Source organism: Salvelinus sp. IW2-2015, unplaced genomic scaffold (assembly GCF_002910315.2).
Source record: "Salvelinus sp. IW2-2015 unplaced genomic scaffold, ASM291031v2 Un_scaffold1645, whole genome shotgun sequence".
NCBI lineage: Eukaryota > Metazoa > Chordata > Actinopteri > Salmoniformes > Salmonidae > Salvelinus > Salvelinus sp. IW2-2015.
Window position 1 is genome coordinate 46,599 of NW_019943058.1, and position 15,204 is coordinate 61,802.

The window sequence follows — 15,204 nt, forward strand, 5'->3', positions numbered from 1 at the left end:
TCTGTCTCACTCTCTCTCGCGCTCTCTCTCTCCTCTCTCTCGCTCTGTCTCGCTCTCTGTCTCTCTGTCTCTCTCTCCTTTTCTCTCTCTCATTGTCTCTCTCTTTCCAAAATCAACTGGCATATAAATGTCCTGACCCTCACACAAACACATGCGCGTGTGTGTTGTTTATGTGTGTTGTGGTGTGGTGTGTGTGTGGTGTGTGTGTGTGTGTGTGTGGTGTGTGTGTGTGTTGTTGTGTGTGTGTGTGTGTGTGTGTGTGTGTGTGTGTGTGTGGTGTGTGTGTGTGTGTGTGTGATGGGTTATTATGTGCTGTGCAGCTGGCTCTTTGTCTGCCCTGTACTGTTGAAACAGAATCTTTCTACGCACCGTTGGCAGGGCCGGCTGAAAGGCCTCTGGACCGGGTCGCTGGCCACTGGATCTATCCCTAACCCATACAGGCTCTGGATCTATCCCTACCCACACAGGCTCTGGATCTATCCCTAACCCATACAGGGTCTGGATCTATCCCTAACCCACACAGGCTCTAGATCTAACCATCTCTCTGCGTATGAAAGCCTTGCAGGGGAACCTAGCCTGAGTGCCAGTCTGTTTGTGCTATCATGCATGGTTTGGCATGACAAGAGGTTGACATGATAGCACTTAACCCCCCACAACAACAGCTCCCCAGGCACACAGTGTGGCAACCCCCTGCGCCTCTCCCCAAAAAAACTGTATGTGTGGAGGGGTTGGGTTAAAAGAGGAAGTAACATTTTGGTTAGACCTTGTGCGCAATTGACCAATTAAGTGATCTTAATAAATATTATGGATAGATACATGTCAGTACATGGACAACGACTCCCAGTATATGGACAACGACGGAGAGACGTATCTTGTCAGTATATCCATAATCTTTGATTAAGATCACTTAGTCAAACGAGGCTAAGAACCTTCTGGAAGGAGTTTACTAGAACTGATCAGCCCTACATGGTATTGTGTTGTTCTCCAGCCCTCTCGTGTGGAAGGCCCTCTGTCCCAGAGAATGCTGTGATGAAGGGCACCAACTTCACGTTTGGAAGCAAGGTGACTTTCAGGTACCACCGTCAGCCATTTACAACAAGTGTCACGCTGACAAAGTAGACCATTTAGACACAACAACAATATGAATTTGCTGTTGCATTGAGATAATTCTGTTGTATTGAAATAACGTTGTTGTATTGAGATAAAACTGTTGCATTAATAGTTAACTGAGATAAAAGAGCTTCTCCTCTTTATTTTCTCTTTCCAATTGAGATATTGTATAGCAGGGGAACTCAACTCTGACCCTACGAGGTGCGGAGCATGCTGGTTTTCTGTTCTACCTGATCATTAATTGCACCCACCTGGTGTCTCAGGTCTAAATCAGTTCCTGATTAGAGGGGAACAATGAAAAAATGCAGTGGAATTGGCTTCAAGGTCCAGAGTTGAGTTTGAGGGCTGTCTAGTGTATAATATACAGTATATTACAGTAAGTAAAGATACCAACAAACACATGTATATAATGGGAGTTAAGCTGATAGATAGTTGCTGAAATTAAACCTCTATTTATATTGCCACGTCTCCCATATTCCCCCATTATGAATGTACGTACAGTATTTCCCTTTCATCCACTCTAGCTGCGTTAAGGGGTTCGTCCCAGGGGACCCCTATGAGATCCAGTGTCAGGCCAATCTGAAGTGGAGCATTGCGCCCCCTGTCTGTCAGCCAGTCACCTGCGGGGAACCTCCACACGTAGACAATGCAGATTTCACCCTCAAAGGGAAAACCTACCTGTCTACAGTGATCTACAGCTGTGCAGAGGGATACAGGTTAGGATGGAATGTCTGTCCTGGTTTATCATTTCTGTTCTTATATCCACATAGTATCTCAGTGTTGGAGTGCTGATCTAGGATCAGGTCCCCCCAACTGTCCATATAATCATATAAATGATGCTCTAAAATGTCGAAACTGATTCTAGACCAGCAGTCCCAGGTCGTATAAGGGGTTCATAAAAGGACAAGATCCATTTACATCTAAAATAATAAGACGTTCATTAATCTATAGATTGAAGCGCCTGCCTGGATGCAGTGACTTTGAAAGTGGTAGCTAGTAATATATGATAGTAATAATTGGCTGTTGTTTCCTACTGCTTAAAGGGTAATGTAAAGCTAAGCAACAACATGTATTCAATCCACAATACTAAACATGTAACATAGAAACATCTCTATTTTAAATATTTTGATCTTGAACAATGTTTATTTGACCTATGGTCAGCTCTATCTTAAATTGCCTCCCAGTGACGCGACAATGGCAATATGGCAATTTATAGTTACAGTTAGCTGGCGTTCTAAAGCCTAGTGTTTCCCTTCCCCTTTAAAAGTGTTGTGAGTGTATGTGTATGAGTATTACACAGTGTGTGTGCAAAAGGRATTCGTGTGTTAACACTTCTTATGGCTGCAGTCCCGGTAACGGGACCGATATGACAACAGCCAGTCCAAGTGCAGGGCGCCAAATTCAAAAACCAGAAATCTCATAATTAAAATTCCTCAGACATTCATGTATCTTATATCATTTTAAAGGTAATCTTGTTGTTAATCCCACCAAAGTGTCCGGTTTCAAATAGGCTTTTCAGCGAAAGCACTACAAACGATTATGTTAGGTCACCACCAAAACTAAAAATAAAAAAACATTTTTCCCAGCTAAAGATAGCTTCACAAAAACCAGAATAGAGATAAAATGAATCACTAACCTTTGATTATTTTCATCAGATGACACTCATAGGACTTCATGTTACACAATACATGCATGTTTTGTTTGATTAAATTCATATTTATATCAAACAATCTGAGTTTACATTGAGGCTACAAGATTCACTAAATGCAAAAACATCAAGTGACTTTGCATAGTCCATCGTTTCAACATGAATACTCATCATAAATATAGATGATAATACAAGTTATACACATTGAATCATAGATATACCTCTCCTTAATGCAACCGCTATGTCAGATTTCAAAAAAACTTTACGGAAAAATAATTGCACGCTATAATCTGAGACGGCGCTCAAAAGTAGCATACCACAGCTGCAAAGATGGCGTCACTATAAACAATAAAATACATGATAAATATTCCATTACCTTTGATGATCTAGATCAGAAAGCACACCAGGAATCCCAGGTCCACAATAAATGTTTGTTTTGTTCGAAAAAATCCGTTATTTATGTCCAAATACCTTCTTTTGTTAGCGCGTCTGGTTTACATATCCAAACGCTAATTCTGGTCAGCGTTATATCGGACAAAAACTTCAAAATGTGATATTACCGGTCGAAGAAACATTTCAAACTAAGTACTGAATCAATCATTAGGATGTTTTTAACATATAGCTTCAATAAAGTTCCAACCGGAGTATTCGTTCTTGWCTGCGTGAGCAATGGAACGTCAGTGTCTTGCATGAAGAAAAAGCATGATCAGGAAATGGCTGCTTGATGGACACCTGACTGATTCTGCTCGCATTCTCTCCCACAACATCATAGAAGTCTCATTGGAATTTCTATTGATTGCTGACATCTAGTGGAACCCCTAGGCAGTGCAACATCATTCATAACTGAYTTGGATTTCTTAAGGGACTCTGGTGAATACAGACAAGCTCAGATTTCTGACTTCCTGTTTTGATTTCAACTCAGGATTTTGCRTGCCAATATGAGTTCTGTTAATCTCACAGACATAATTCAAACAGTTTTAGAAACTTTAGAGTGTTTTCTATCCAATACTAATAATAATATGCAAATATTAGGAACTATGACTGAGGAGCAGGCCGTTTGAAATGGGCACCTTTCATCCAAGCTACTCAATAATGCCCCTTCAGCCATAAGAAGTTAAAGGCCCAGTGCAGTCAAAATAATATTTTTTTCCTATGTTTTGTATCATATTGTACAACAGCTTACAAAACTAACACTGTAAAAGTGTGAAAAAATGTGATCAGTGCTATTTCCTGATAGTTGCTGGTTGAAATTATAATCTACACAGCACTTTCTAGTCAGCAGGTTTGCATGGGCGGGAGATTCGGCTTTCCATGGTGACATCACCATGTGATACATTTCTAGCAAAATTCTTGCTTGTGTTTTTTGTTGCTGTTGCAAAAAACAAACAATTTGCCCGTTTTAATGGAAAGTTGATTACAGTAAGGTAATAATTGTTATCCAGAAATAATTTGATATTGATATAAAAACTACTGCTTTGGGTCTTTAAGACTGCAGGGCTCTGAGGAGGTGGTGTGTGAGGCATCAGGAGAGTGGAGCAACCCTGCCCCTCTCTGTGCCAGGGTCCACTGTGGAGACCCCCCCGCCCTCCGGGACTCAGTGACCATGGGGGACGACCACACCCTGGGCAACAAGGTGCACTACGTCTGCAAAGAAGGGTAAATAATGTCAACCATGTTTCATTAGTTTTACYTTATCAGCGTGTTAACTCAATTGAGGCCTTGCCACACATTTGTAAGAGACATGTCTGAACAAGACTACCTCAGTGTTAGCATTATAGTTATTATCATTATAGTCAAGTCGTAGTTTAAGGTGAATGCACCAATTTGTAAGTCGCTCTGGATAAGAGCGTCTGCTAAATGACTTAAATGTAAATGTAAATGTAGTTATAGTACAGTAGTAATGGTATATATATGATTGTGTATGTTTACTTTTTGTTACATTGTTTAGATGTATTTCTTCCTGCCCTGATCTTCATTGATTGGCTCGGTGTCACCCACAGCTACACTCTGATTGGACCAGAGTCCAGAGAGTGCCTGTCGACTGGGCAATGGAGTCCCACTTCCGCTCAGTGTGTCCCCCGCTCCTGTGGCCCTCCCCCTTCCATAGACCACGCCCTCGCTGTCGCCGGCCATCAGCTGTTTGGCGATACGGCCAACTACTTCTGCACGGACGGCTACACCGCTGGCAACAACTCCAAGGTTATTCATCTATTTTATTGCCCTTCATTTTTAAAATGTCTTTCATATTGTTGTTTTGAAGTAAAGTGTGCTGCAATTCTAAATGCAAAGTTAAATAAAGTTTGATTTGATTTAAAGGTGGTCTGCAATGCCCAGGGATTGTGGGCGCCCTCCGAAGGCCAGGAGGCCCCTCGTTGCATCGCCACCTTCTGCCAGCGCCCGCCTGACCTGCCCCATGCCGTCTTGGACTCGGTCAACAAACCCAAGTACGCCAGCAACACGGAGCTCAACTACAAATGCGAAGAGGGCTTCATCCTCAACACAACCGCCAAATTGAAATGCATGATGGGAGGGGAGTGGACGCCCTCGCCATACGAAGTGGGTTGCGTGCCGGTGAGGTGCTCCAAACCGGGGGGCATCGAGAGGGGGTATGTGAGTGGGACCAACTATAGTTTTGGAGCGATGGTGGCGTATAGCTGTGATAAGGGTTTCCTGATCCAAGGGGAGAAGAGGAGGACATGTGAGGCCAATGGAAAGTGGGGTGGGGTCCTGCCTGTCTGCCAACCTGTCTCCTGCCCGTCCCCCCCGTCACTCGAGAATGGATTCATCCAGGTATGTTGTTTCTCTGCTCAAATTCATGTCAAGGTTCAATATAACAAGATGTAGAAAAACATTTACTTTATTCAATACAAACAGAAACATTGTACATTTTGCAAATCCCATAAGTGATTCAAAATAACTAAAAGGTCAATTTCAGAGTTCCCACTCATTCCTGTGCTTGGTTATCTTATTCGATCATAGAGAAACAACAGTTACATTCTTTCTGGCAAGACATCATGTGTCATCTCAATCAAAACACAGTGTACTCTGTATCATAAAACATCTTATTTTGTTTTCCAACCCACAGAACAAAGGTCATTTCATCTTCAACAGCAAGGTGACATATGCGTGCGACGACGGCTACCGACTGACCGGCCATCAGGAGAGAGTGTGCCAGGCCAACCGTCAGTGGTCCAACGGCGACCCACCCGTCTGCCACATCCTGACCTGCGACCCTCCGCCCATCATCCTGCATGGCCAATACCGTGGCTCCGTTGGCTCTGTCTTCGAGGTGGGCCACAAGGTTGAGTACGTCTGCGACGAGGGCTACGAGCTAACCGGCGACGCTGTGTGGACGTGTCTGAAGTACGGCAAGTGGGACAAGTCGAGTCATCCACGCTGCTCGCTGGTCCAGTGCCCAGAACCGCCCCTAGATGAGAACCACCTGGTTCTACGTAGTTTGGACTCTGGAATCGTGGAACTGTCCTGCGAGGACGGCTACGTTCTCCACGGCGCCCGGACCCTCCGCTGCACCCTTGCCCAGGAGTGGAACGACACCTTCCCTGTCTGCAAGCAGGTGTTTTGCGGTCCTCCGCCCGAGGTGGCATTTGGCGACCCGTCATCGGCACCGTTGTCTGCTCCCTCCTATTTCGGCTCGGTGGTGAGCTACTCCTGCATGGACGGGTTTACTCTGAGGAAGGAGGGGTCTGTGACCTGCCAGGCAGATGGATATTGGAGCAGTCCTGTCCCAGAGTGCATCCCAGTAGAGTGTCCCCAACCTGTAGAGATAGCTAACGGCATAGTGGACGTTCAGGGACTGATGTACCTCAGCACGGCTCTCTACAGCTGTAAACCTGGGTATAGCTTGGTTGGTAACGCTACGGTACTCTGTGGTGAAAGTGGGCTCTGGATTGGAGGTGTATCTTCCTGTCAACCATTCGAGTGCTCCGTCCCGAAAGAGATACCCAATGGGAAGGTGGCATATACCAAACTCCAGTTCAACCACMTGGTCAACTTCTCCTGTCACCGCGGTTACCGTCTACATGGTCCCGAGACGCTGAAGTGTCTAGCAAACGGGGAGTGGGACCAGGGGACGCCCGTGTGCGTCCAGATCTACTGCGCTCCACCGAACCCCATAGACAACGGCTTCGTGGAGGGTCTCGACCACAAGTTCGGCGTCACCATCTTCTACAGCTGTTTCCCCGGCTACCAATTGGTRGGCCAGAACCACCTGACCTGTGAGGAGTTCGGTTGGTCCAGTTCTGTCCCAGTCTGCATCCCCTCTGACTGCGGCCTGCCCCCTCATATCGACTTTGGCGAGTATTCGAGGCTCTTGGATCCGAATGCGGAGCTAGCCGGGAGAGACGCTGCTATAACCTCCAGGCCTATAGGTGGCGCTACAGTGCCATTATCACCCATGGATATGAGCTTCCTGCATGGGACTGTGATAGTGTACCGCTGCCATAAGAGTTATGAGCTTACAACCTCTACTGCCTTAGTGTGCCTGGAGGAGGGGGGGTGGAACGGGACAGCTCCCATGTGTGTTCCTGCCGAGTGTGAGGAGCCGCCCAGCCCGGACCACGGTTCTGTGAACCTCACAGACACATCCCTGGGTAGCCTGGTGAAGTACAGCTGTGAGGAGGGCTACGAGTTAGAGGGGGAGTCAGTCAGACAGTGTGTGGCGGGCCGACAGTGGAGCGACGTACCGCCTGTCTGCCGACCTATATCCTGCGGCGACCCGGGTGACATCGATAACGGCTCGGCCGAGGGAGACTCCTTCCTGTATCTGGAGGTGTTGCGTTACGAGTGTAGTTCCGGGTTCMTCCTGAAGGGCAGTGACACCAGGACCTGTAAGGCGGATGGGAAGTGGGACGCTGAGAAGCCTTGGTGTGAGCCTATCTCCTGTGGCTCTCCCGTCGTTCCTAGTGATGTCACTGTGACAGGAAAGGAATATACGTTTAACAAACATGTAGCGCTGAGCTGTAAGTCCGGCTTGCTCCTACAAGGCCCCTCTGTTAGTGTCTGTCAGGCCGATGGTACCTGGAGTCATGGGTCGCCTGAGTGCCGTCCAGCCCACTGCGGTAGACCAGCATCCATCCCCAACGGCCGAGTCCTGGGCTCTGACTTTGGCTACAGCCGTGAGGTGTGGTATGAGTGTGAGGAGGGGTACATCCTCAGCGGCGGCGAACCCAAGCGGATGTGTCGAGGGGACGGACTCTGGGGGGAAGGACCCACCCCTCGCTGTGACATCATCGCCTGTGACCCGCCGCAGGACATCAGCCACGGTTACCTCAACGGCTCCAGCTTCCAATATGATGATGTCGTGGAGTATGTGTGTTTCGACGGGTACGAGGTCTTCGGTGACCCCGTCCTGCGCTGTTCCGCCCAAGGCCATTGGGTCGGGACGGTACCGGAGTGCCGCCCCTGCCTCTGCACCCCTCCAGTGTTAAAATYCGGGGTGGTGCTGGGGCGCGACCACGCCTGCGGCGACCGCGTCTTCTTCCTCTGCGARGAGGGCTATAAGGTCCTGGGGCCGGCGGCTGCAACTTGTGAGAAGGGCGGGGTGTGGAGCCCGGGTGTTCCTGTGTGTGGCCGGGGGAGGTGCGTGGCTGCCCCGCCTGCAGTACCCCATGCTGTCCAGCAGGGTGCCAGCGCCACTGTCCCAGACACAGTTACCTACAGGTGCAGGCCGGGTTACCAGATGAAGGGGTCCTACCCCCATGTTACCTGTGGTAGGGAGGGCAGGTGGGGCGAGGTGAGGATCAGCTGTGAGCCCGTCTCCTGTGGAGAGCCAACTGCTAAACCACATGCTCACGTGGTMGGAGAGATGTTCACCTTCGGAAGCCAGATCCAATATAGGTGAATTTGAACTTCTGTATCTTTCAGAGAGTATAAAACCTCTTTGTTCATCTAGGTGTTAGAGAAGTTATATTCAAGTAGATGGTATGATATTTATTATCCCTCTTTCTCTCCCTCTCCCCACCCCTCTTTCTTGCTCTCTCTCACATCCTCTCTCCCTCATTCTCGTTCTCTTCCTGTCTCTCTCCCTCACCGCCATCTCCCATTTCTCTCTCTCTCTCTCTCTCTCTCCCTCCCCTCTCTCTCTCTAGGTGTGATGAGGGGTATGAGCTGACCAGCCAATCTGACACTCTGACCTGTCAGTATGACGGCACCTGGTCTAAACACATCATCAGGTGCCGCCCCGCCCCATGCCCGCTCCCTGCCAACCTCACCACCCACGTCCTGGTCACGGGGGAGGACCTCACCCCTGTAGGGGGGGCAGTCACCTTCTCCTGCCCACCTGGGTTCCTCCTGCAGGGGCCAGGCCTGGCAGAGTGTCTGGTAAGACTGTTTTAATGCACTGAAAACATGAAGAGGTGATTTACACCCAATTTACACCCACTCAAGTGTCGACATGGTCAATGTGTTGCGATGGTCAGTGATGTTGGATAACATTTTAATATAATATACACTGAGTGCACAAAACATTAGCAGCCCCTTTTGCCCTCAAATCAGCCTCAATTCGATGGGGAATGGACTCAAGGTGTCGAAAGTGTTCCACAGGGATGCTGGTCCATGTTGACTCCAATGCTTCCTTCGGTTGTGTCAAGTTGGCTGGATGTCCTTTGGGTGGTAGACCATTCTTGATACACATAGGAAACTGTTGAGCATTGAAAAACCCAGCAGCTTGCAGTTCTTGACACTCAAACCGGTGCGCTGACACCTACTACCATACCCCGTTCAAAGGCACTTAAATCTTTTATCTTGCCCATTCACCCTCTGAATGGCACACATACACAATCCATGTCTCAATTGTGCCAAGGCTTAAAAATCCTTCTTTAACCTGTTTCTTCCCCTTCATCTACACTGATTGTAGTGGATTTAACCAGTGACATCAATAAGGGATCATACATTTCACGCGGAGTCACCTGGTCAGTCTATGTCATGGAAAGAGCAGGTGTTCCTAATGATTTGTACACTCAGTGTGTATTGTGTTCAACAATCTCAACTTTCTCATTTCTACTTTTTTTTACTCTAGACAGCTCTCTGGTCCGTAATCACATTTCTCTCAATCCTTCCTATGTTCATTCTGGCTTTTCATCYTTTACATTTTAGTCGTTTAGCATACGCATCTAGCGAGATTTACAGATCCACCATTCACAGATGTTTACTGAATATGAATTAATGTCATGATTATTAACTCATTCTGTTGTTGTAGCTGGGTGGTAGCTGGTCTCCAGGCCTCTCCTCTGTCTCCTGTGTTCTGGTGGTTTGTGAGAAACCTCCTCCACTTCCCCATGGTATCTCTAAGGGGGACAGTTACAGCTACGGAGACATCGTCTTGTACACCTGCCTGTCTGGGTTTGAGATGAAGGTAATGTCTGATACAAAATTATATTATTACAATATTTATTTTACAATATTATTACACWACAGAGAAAAATATCGACAATTTAGCTTGAATTTAAAATAAAATAAAATAAAATTGTATTTGTCATATGCGCCAAATACAGCAGATGTACTGTAGACGTTACTGTGAAATGCTTACTTACAAGCCCTTAACCAACAATGCAGTTCAAGAAATAGAGTTAAAAGTTAAATATTTACTAAATAAACTAAATTGAAAATAAATCAAATCAAAAAGTAACACCAGAAAACTACAGAAAAATYATGAGGTATATACAGGGGGTACCGGTACCGTGTCAATGTGGAGGTTATATACAGGGGGTACCGGTACCGAGTCAATGTGGAGGTTATATACAGGGGGTACCGGTACCGAGTCAATGTGGAGGCTATATACAGGGGGTACTGGTACCGAGTCAATGTGGAGGTTATATACAGGGGGTACCGGTACCGAGTCAATGTGGAGTGTTTATTTTACTGTATGGAGGGTACTCCTAGGAACCTGGAAGTGGGTCGAGATCAATTGTTGTCAGGTACATTGCTTATGTTCAAGCGAGTTCTTGTAAAGTCGATTATGGCTAATAGATTTAAACATGCGAGTATCCTGCATTGTACAACTAAACGGGGTCGTTGGTGTGGTTGGGGGAGTTGGTCATATGTGTGAAGATCTAAAGTCTGGGGCTGTGCCATACGCCCATAATGTTACTTATTTGTTCACCTCAGAGCACAGTCACAGTATCGGTATGGGGGTATGCATGAGCTAGTGAGCGAGCATTATTGAGTGGCAATATACTATTCTATTTTGTTATCTATATATATTTGAAGTGTATAAGGAATCTAATGAGTTGCTATGCACGATATTATTTCTCAATTGCTGAGAGTGATGAGATATATACAATAGCAGTTGCTACGTTTTCACTACTTATAATAATATTGGGAAAGATAATATTGCTATATGCATAGGTCTCTAATGTCCATACTGGAGACAATTTCACATGATGCAAACTCTCGAGCGTATACAAAGTCGAGGTGGTGAGTCAGTAAGTGACGTGAGTAGTTACGAAGGCTGAGACGTCCAAGCTACACTGGAGCAGCAACAGGCTGATGGTCCCACTGATAGATTACACAGTGAGAGATTCACATGGAGAGAGAGTGTTCCTCATTCTAGCTAGTATAAGCGCCACTAAGGACCGCATATTATGTCTAGGCAGTGAGCTTGAGAATTCTGTGGACTCCATCTGTTCACAGGGTTTGGTAACGCATACTGATGGCAAACATCTGTACCGAAGAGGTTAAGATGGAGAGAGTGCGTGGAATCGGGAGGCTCCGTCACCTACACCAGTGATGCTAGGTAAAGCATATCAGATGTACCTCGAGGTTTTAAGCATGCGTTACGAGTCATCAACTGTCAATATACCGTTGTGATTAAACATCTGTCGATATGGCATGAGGATATGAAACACCCTATTCTAGGACAGTACCAGTGTTCCCTGTACTTCGACTATAATGACTAAAAAGTGTCCATGCATGCAGGATGTGTCGTGTCGGTCCACTCCCTCATTGAGAATGCAGAAGTTACACGATTAAGCGATCAGTGAGGAAGGAGTGACGAGATAAACAGAGCATAGATATACGTCAGCTAAATCCGCCTAGTAGTATGGCTAACCTGTGGCGGACCTCTACTAACAGTGGTCAACAGAAACCTTCATCGAAAATGCAGAAAAAATGATGTGCGCAATGATTAGAGATGTAGTTTGTAACCGCCTCATAGCCTACCTGCCTAACGTGTGAAGGGTATGGAGTATAAATTCAGACTTATATGTCATTCACGTATCTAAGCCACACGTGCTTCTGTCTGAATGATCTGTTCACAATTCAAGAATGATAATGCACTCGCCTAAGCAAAATTGGGTAGTTTGGACACACATGGTGAATTTGACCCAAGCGTCTCCAGACGTTATGAGCCAACAGTGTTAATGGCAATTCTATTAATTATCTTTCCCGGTCCCTATCGTCTCATCCTAGTTGGTAGGCTTGCAGGGCACGAAGGTACATCGTGGTCTCTTCCCATAAACAGTTGGCACAAATTTCTATTCAGATCATCGAGATATGCATTTTCCTGTAGGTTCATGTCAACTTATCCACTAGCGGGCTGACTACATGGCGGCGACCATTCAAACTAACTCCTCTTACGGTCTCTCTCTTTTCTCGCAGAGTCTCTCGTGCTAGACTCAGTTCGTATGCGTTCGGGTCTGCTTTCCTGCCTGCCTCGGCGTCCTTGATGGATTTCTCGATTGCCGCCGCTGGGTCTCTTCCCATGCTACAGTTTCTATGTACGTCTCTAAAATGCATGGTTTTTCACCTCCCAACTAGACGGGTCCCTCTCAGGATATCTCTCTGAAAAGATACGTACCTCTGGCAGGGACGCATTTGGTAAGATCAAAGCATGCGACCCGCATTACGTGTTCTCTCTTCTGCTATCTATCATTAATCCTCTTGCCCTTCTCTCGAACCTCATTGTCTCTTTCTATCTCTCTCTACTCTCTCTCCTTCTCCCCCTTCCCTCTCACAGTTGGCCAGGGTTGTAACATGCCCAAGGAGATGTTGAATGAGCCGGAATGCAGAGGGAGCGAGCTCTGACCGGCGACAGCGGCCGGATAGCGCATTATGAAGGTGGGGAGAAAGTGCTATCGGCCCCTACAGGGGGATCTTCCTGGGCTGTGCTGCTGTATGGGCCACGGGACAGTGGAGCTCCATCCTTCCCCCTTCTGTCAACGTAGACTCTGAGACAATACGATCGAATGCTGGTTGGAATCCTCTTCTTTCTTCTCTTCATAGAATCAGGGCAAGGAGTTTTACTGGCTCAGGTCACATAACTGAAAATAGGGTCCAGTTTTCCTGGGTGAGGTCCACAATGGTCAGGGAATACGCTGCCTGACAGGAGTAGAAAGATTTGAAAGAGACAGGCTGATGGTTTTTATCTTATTCATTTTAGCTCAGTGCTCTGTTTCTGTTAACTAGTGGTTTGCACCCTAATTCTACAATGAGAACAAACCAGAGAAAACCAGAATGTATTTTACCAACTCTATGCACATCTCTTTCGGGGTTTGGACAATCAGCTTTGCACAACAGACCAACACAGGTGTGCGGGGGGTTCCACACAACATCACAACCACACCACACACACACACACACACAAACATCACAACACACACATCACAACACACTACGCCACACTAACACACACTAACTCTTATTCCCATTCCTATTCCTTAGAATTTGTGGGTATTAGGGACGTGTAGTCACCAATAGAGCACAGGCAGCCGGTACGGGAGTATGGTACACACGCCTGCGACACCACACACACAACAACACATCACATCACGTCATCACCTAACCACACACATTCAACACACACACACACACACACACACACACACACACCACAACTACCAGCACTCACAGAGGGTGGGGATGGACCGACACAGAATGCCTGGAATACTTTGCAACATCAACACTGTATGACAGGCAGTTTCAAAACTGTAGCCAACGCCCTGAAAATAATGTGATTAAAACTTCTTATGGCTGGGATCCCGTTATTGATATGACAACAGCCAGTGAAAGTGCAGGGCGCCAAATTCAAAACAACAGAAATCTCATAATTAAAATTCCTCAGACATACAAGTATTTTACACCATTTTAAAGATAAACTTGTTGTTAATCCCACCACAGTGTCCGATTTCAAATAAAGTTCGATAAAGTTCATATTCATGTCCAAAAATCTCAGTTTACATTGGCGCGTTATGTTCAGTAAGGTTTTGCCTCCAAAACATCCGGTGATTTTGCAGAGAGCCACATCAATTTCCAGAAATACTCATAATAAACATTGATAAAAGATACAAGTAACATGGAACTTTAGATAAACATCTCCTTAAATCAAATCAAATCAAATCAAATTGTATTTGTCACATACACATGGTTAGCAGATGTTAATGCGAGTGTAGCGAAATGCTTGAGCTTCTAGTTCCGACAATGCAGTAATAACCAACGAGTAATCTAACCTAACAATTCCACAACTACTACCTTATACACACAAATGTAAAGGGATAAAGAATATGTACATAAAGATATATGAATGAGTGATGGTACAGAACGGCATAGGCAATAGATGGTATAGAGTACAGTATATATTTATTTTATTTTTATTTTACCGTTATTTTACCAGGTAAGTTGACTGAGAACATGTTCTCATTTGCAGCAACAACCTGGGGAATAGTTACAGGGGAGAGGGATGAAAGAGCCAATTGTAAACTGGGGATTATTAGGTGACTGTGATGGTTGAGGGCCAGATTGGGAATTTAGCCAGGACACCAGGGTTAACACCCCTACTCTTACGATAAGTGCCATGGGATCTTTAATGACCTCAGAGAGTCAGGACACCCGTTTAACGTCCCATCCGAAAGACGGCACCCTACACAGAGCAGTGTCCCCAATCACTGCCCTGGGGCATTGGGATCTTTGTTTAGACCAGAGGAAAGAGTGCCTCCTACTGGCCCTCCAACACCACTTCCAGCAGCACCTGGTCTCCCATCCAGGGACTGACCAGGACCAACCCTGCTTAGCTTCAGAAGCAAGCCAGCAGTGGTATGCAGGGTGGTATGCTGCTATACATATGAGATGAGTAATGTAGGGTATATAAACATAAAGTGGCATAGTTTAWAGTGGCTAGTGATACATGTATTACATAAAGATGGCAAGATGCAGTAGATGATATAGAGTACAGTATATACATATACATATGAAATGAGTAATGTAGGGTATGTAAACATTATATGAAGTGGCATTGTTTAAAGTGGCTAGTGATATATTTTTTATATAAATTTCCATCAATTCCCATTATTAAAGTGGCTGGAGTTGAGTCAGTATGTTGGCAGCAGCCACTCAATGTTAGTGGTGGCTGTTTAACAGTCTGATGGCCTTGAAATAGAAGCTGTTTTTCAGTCTCTCGGTCCCTGCTTTGATGCACCTGTACTGACCTCGCCTTC

General features: G+C 45.9%; 1 protein-coding gene across 1 annotated transcript in view; it reads left to right on the forward strand.

The window, feature by feature from the left end:
• Positions 1-15,204, forward strand: part of LOC112071570 (sushi, von Willebrand factor type A, EGF and pentraxin domain-containing protein 1-like) — a gene marked incomplete at its 5' end in the record, with an annotated part of 75,721 nt that overhangs the window by 40,477 nt on the left and 20,040 nt on the right. The window contains 11 exon segments of the mRNA XM_070439442.1: positions 989-1,073; positions 1,635-1,826; positions 4,247-4,414; positions 4,759-4,957; positions 5,075-5,548; positions 5,844-8,614; positions 8,866-9,097; positions 9,975-10,135; positions 12,374-12,492; positions 12,582-12,592; positions 12,863-12,935. Coding sequence (XP_070295543.1) covers positions 989-1,073; positions 1,635-1,826; positions 4,247-4,414; positions 4,759-4,957; positions 5,075-5,548; positions 5,844-8,614; positions 8,866-9,097; positions 9,975-10,135; positions 12,374-12,492; positions 12,582-12,592; positions 12,863-12,935 — 4,485 coding nt within the window.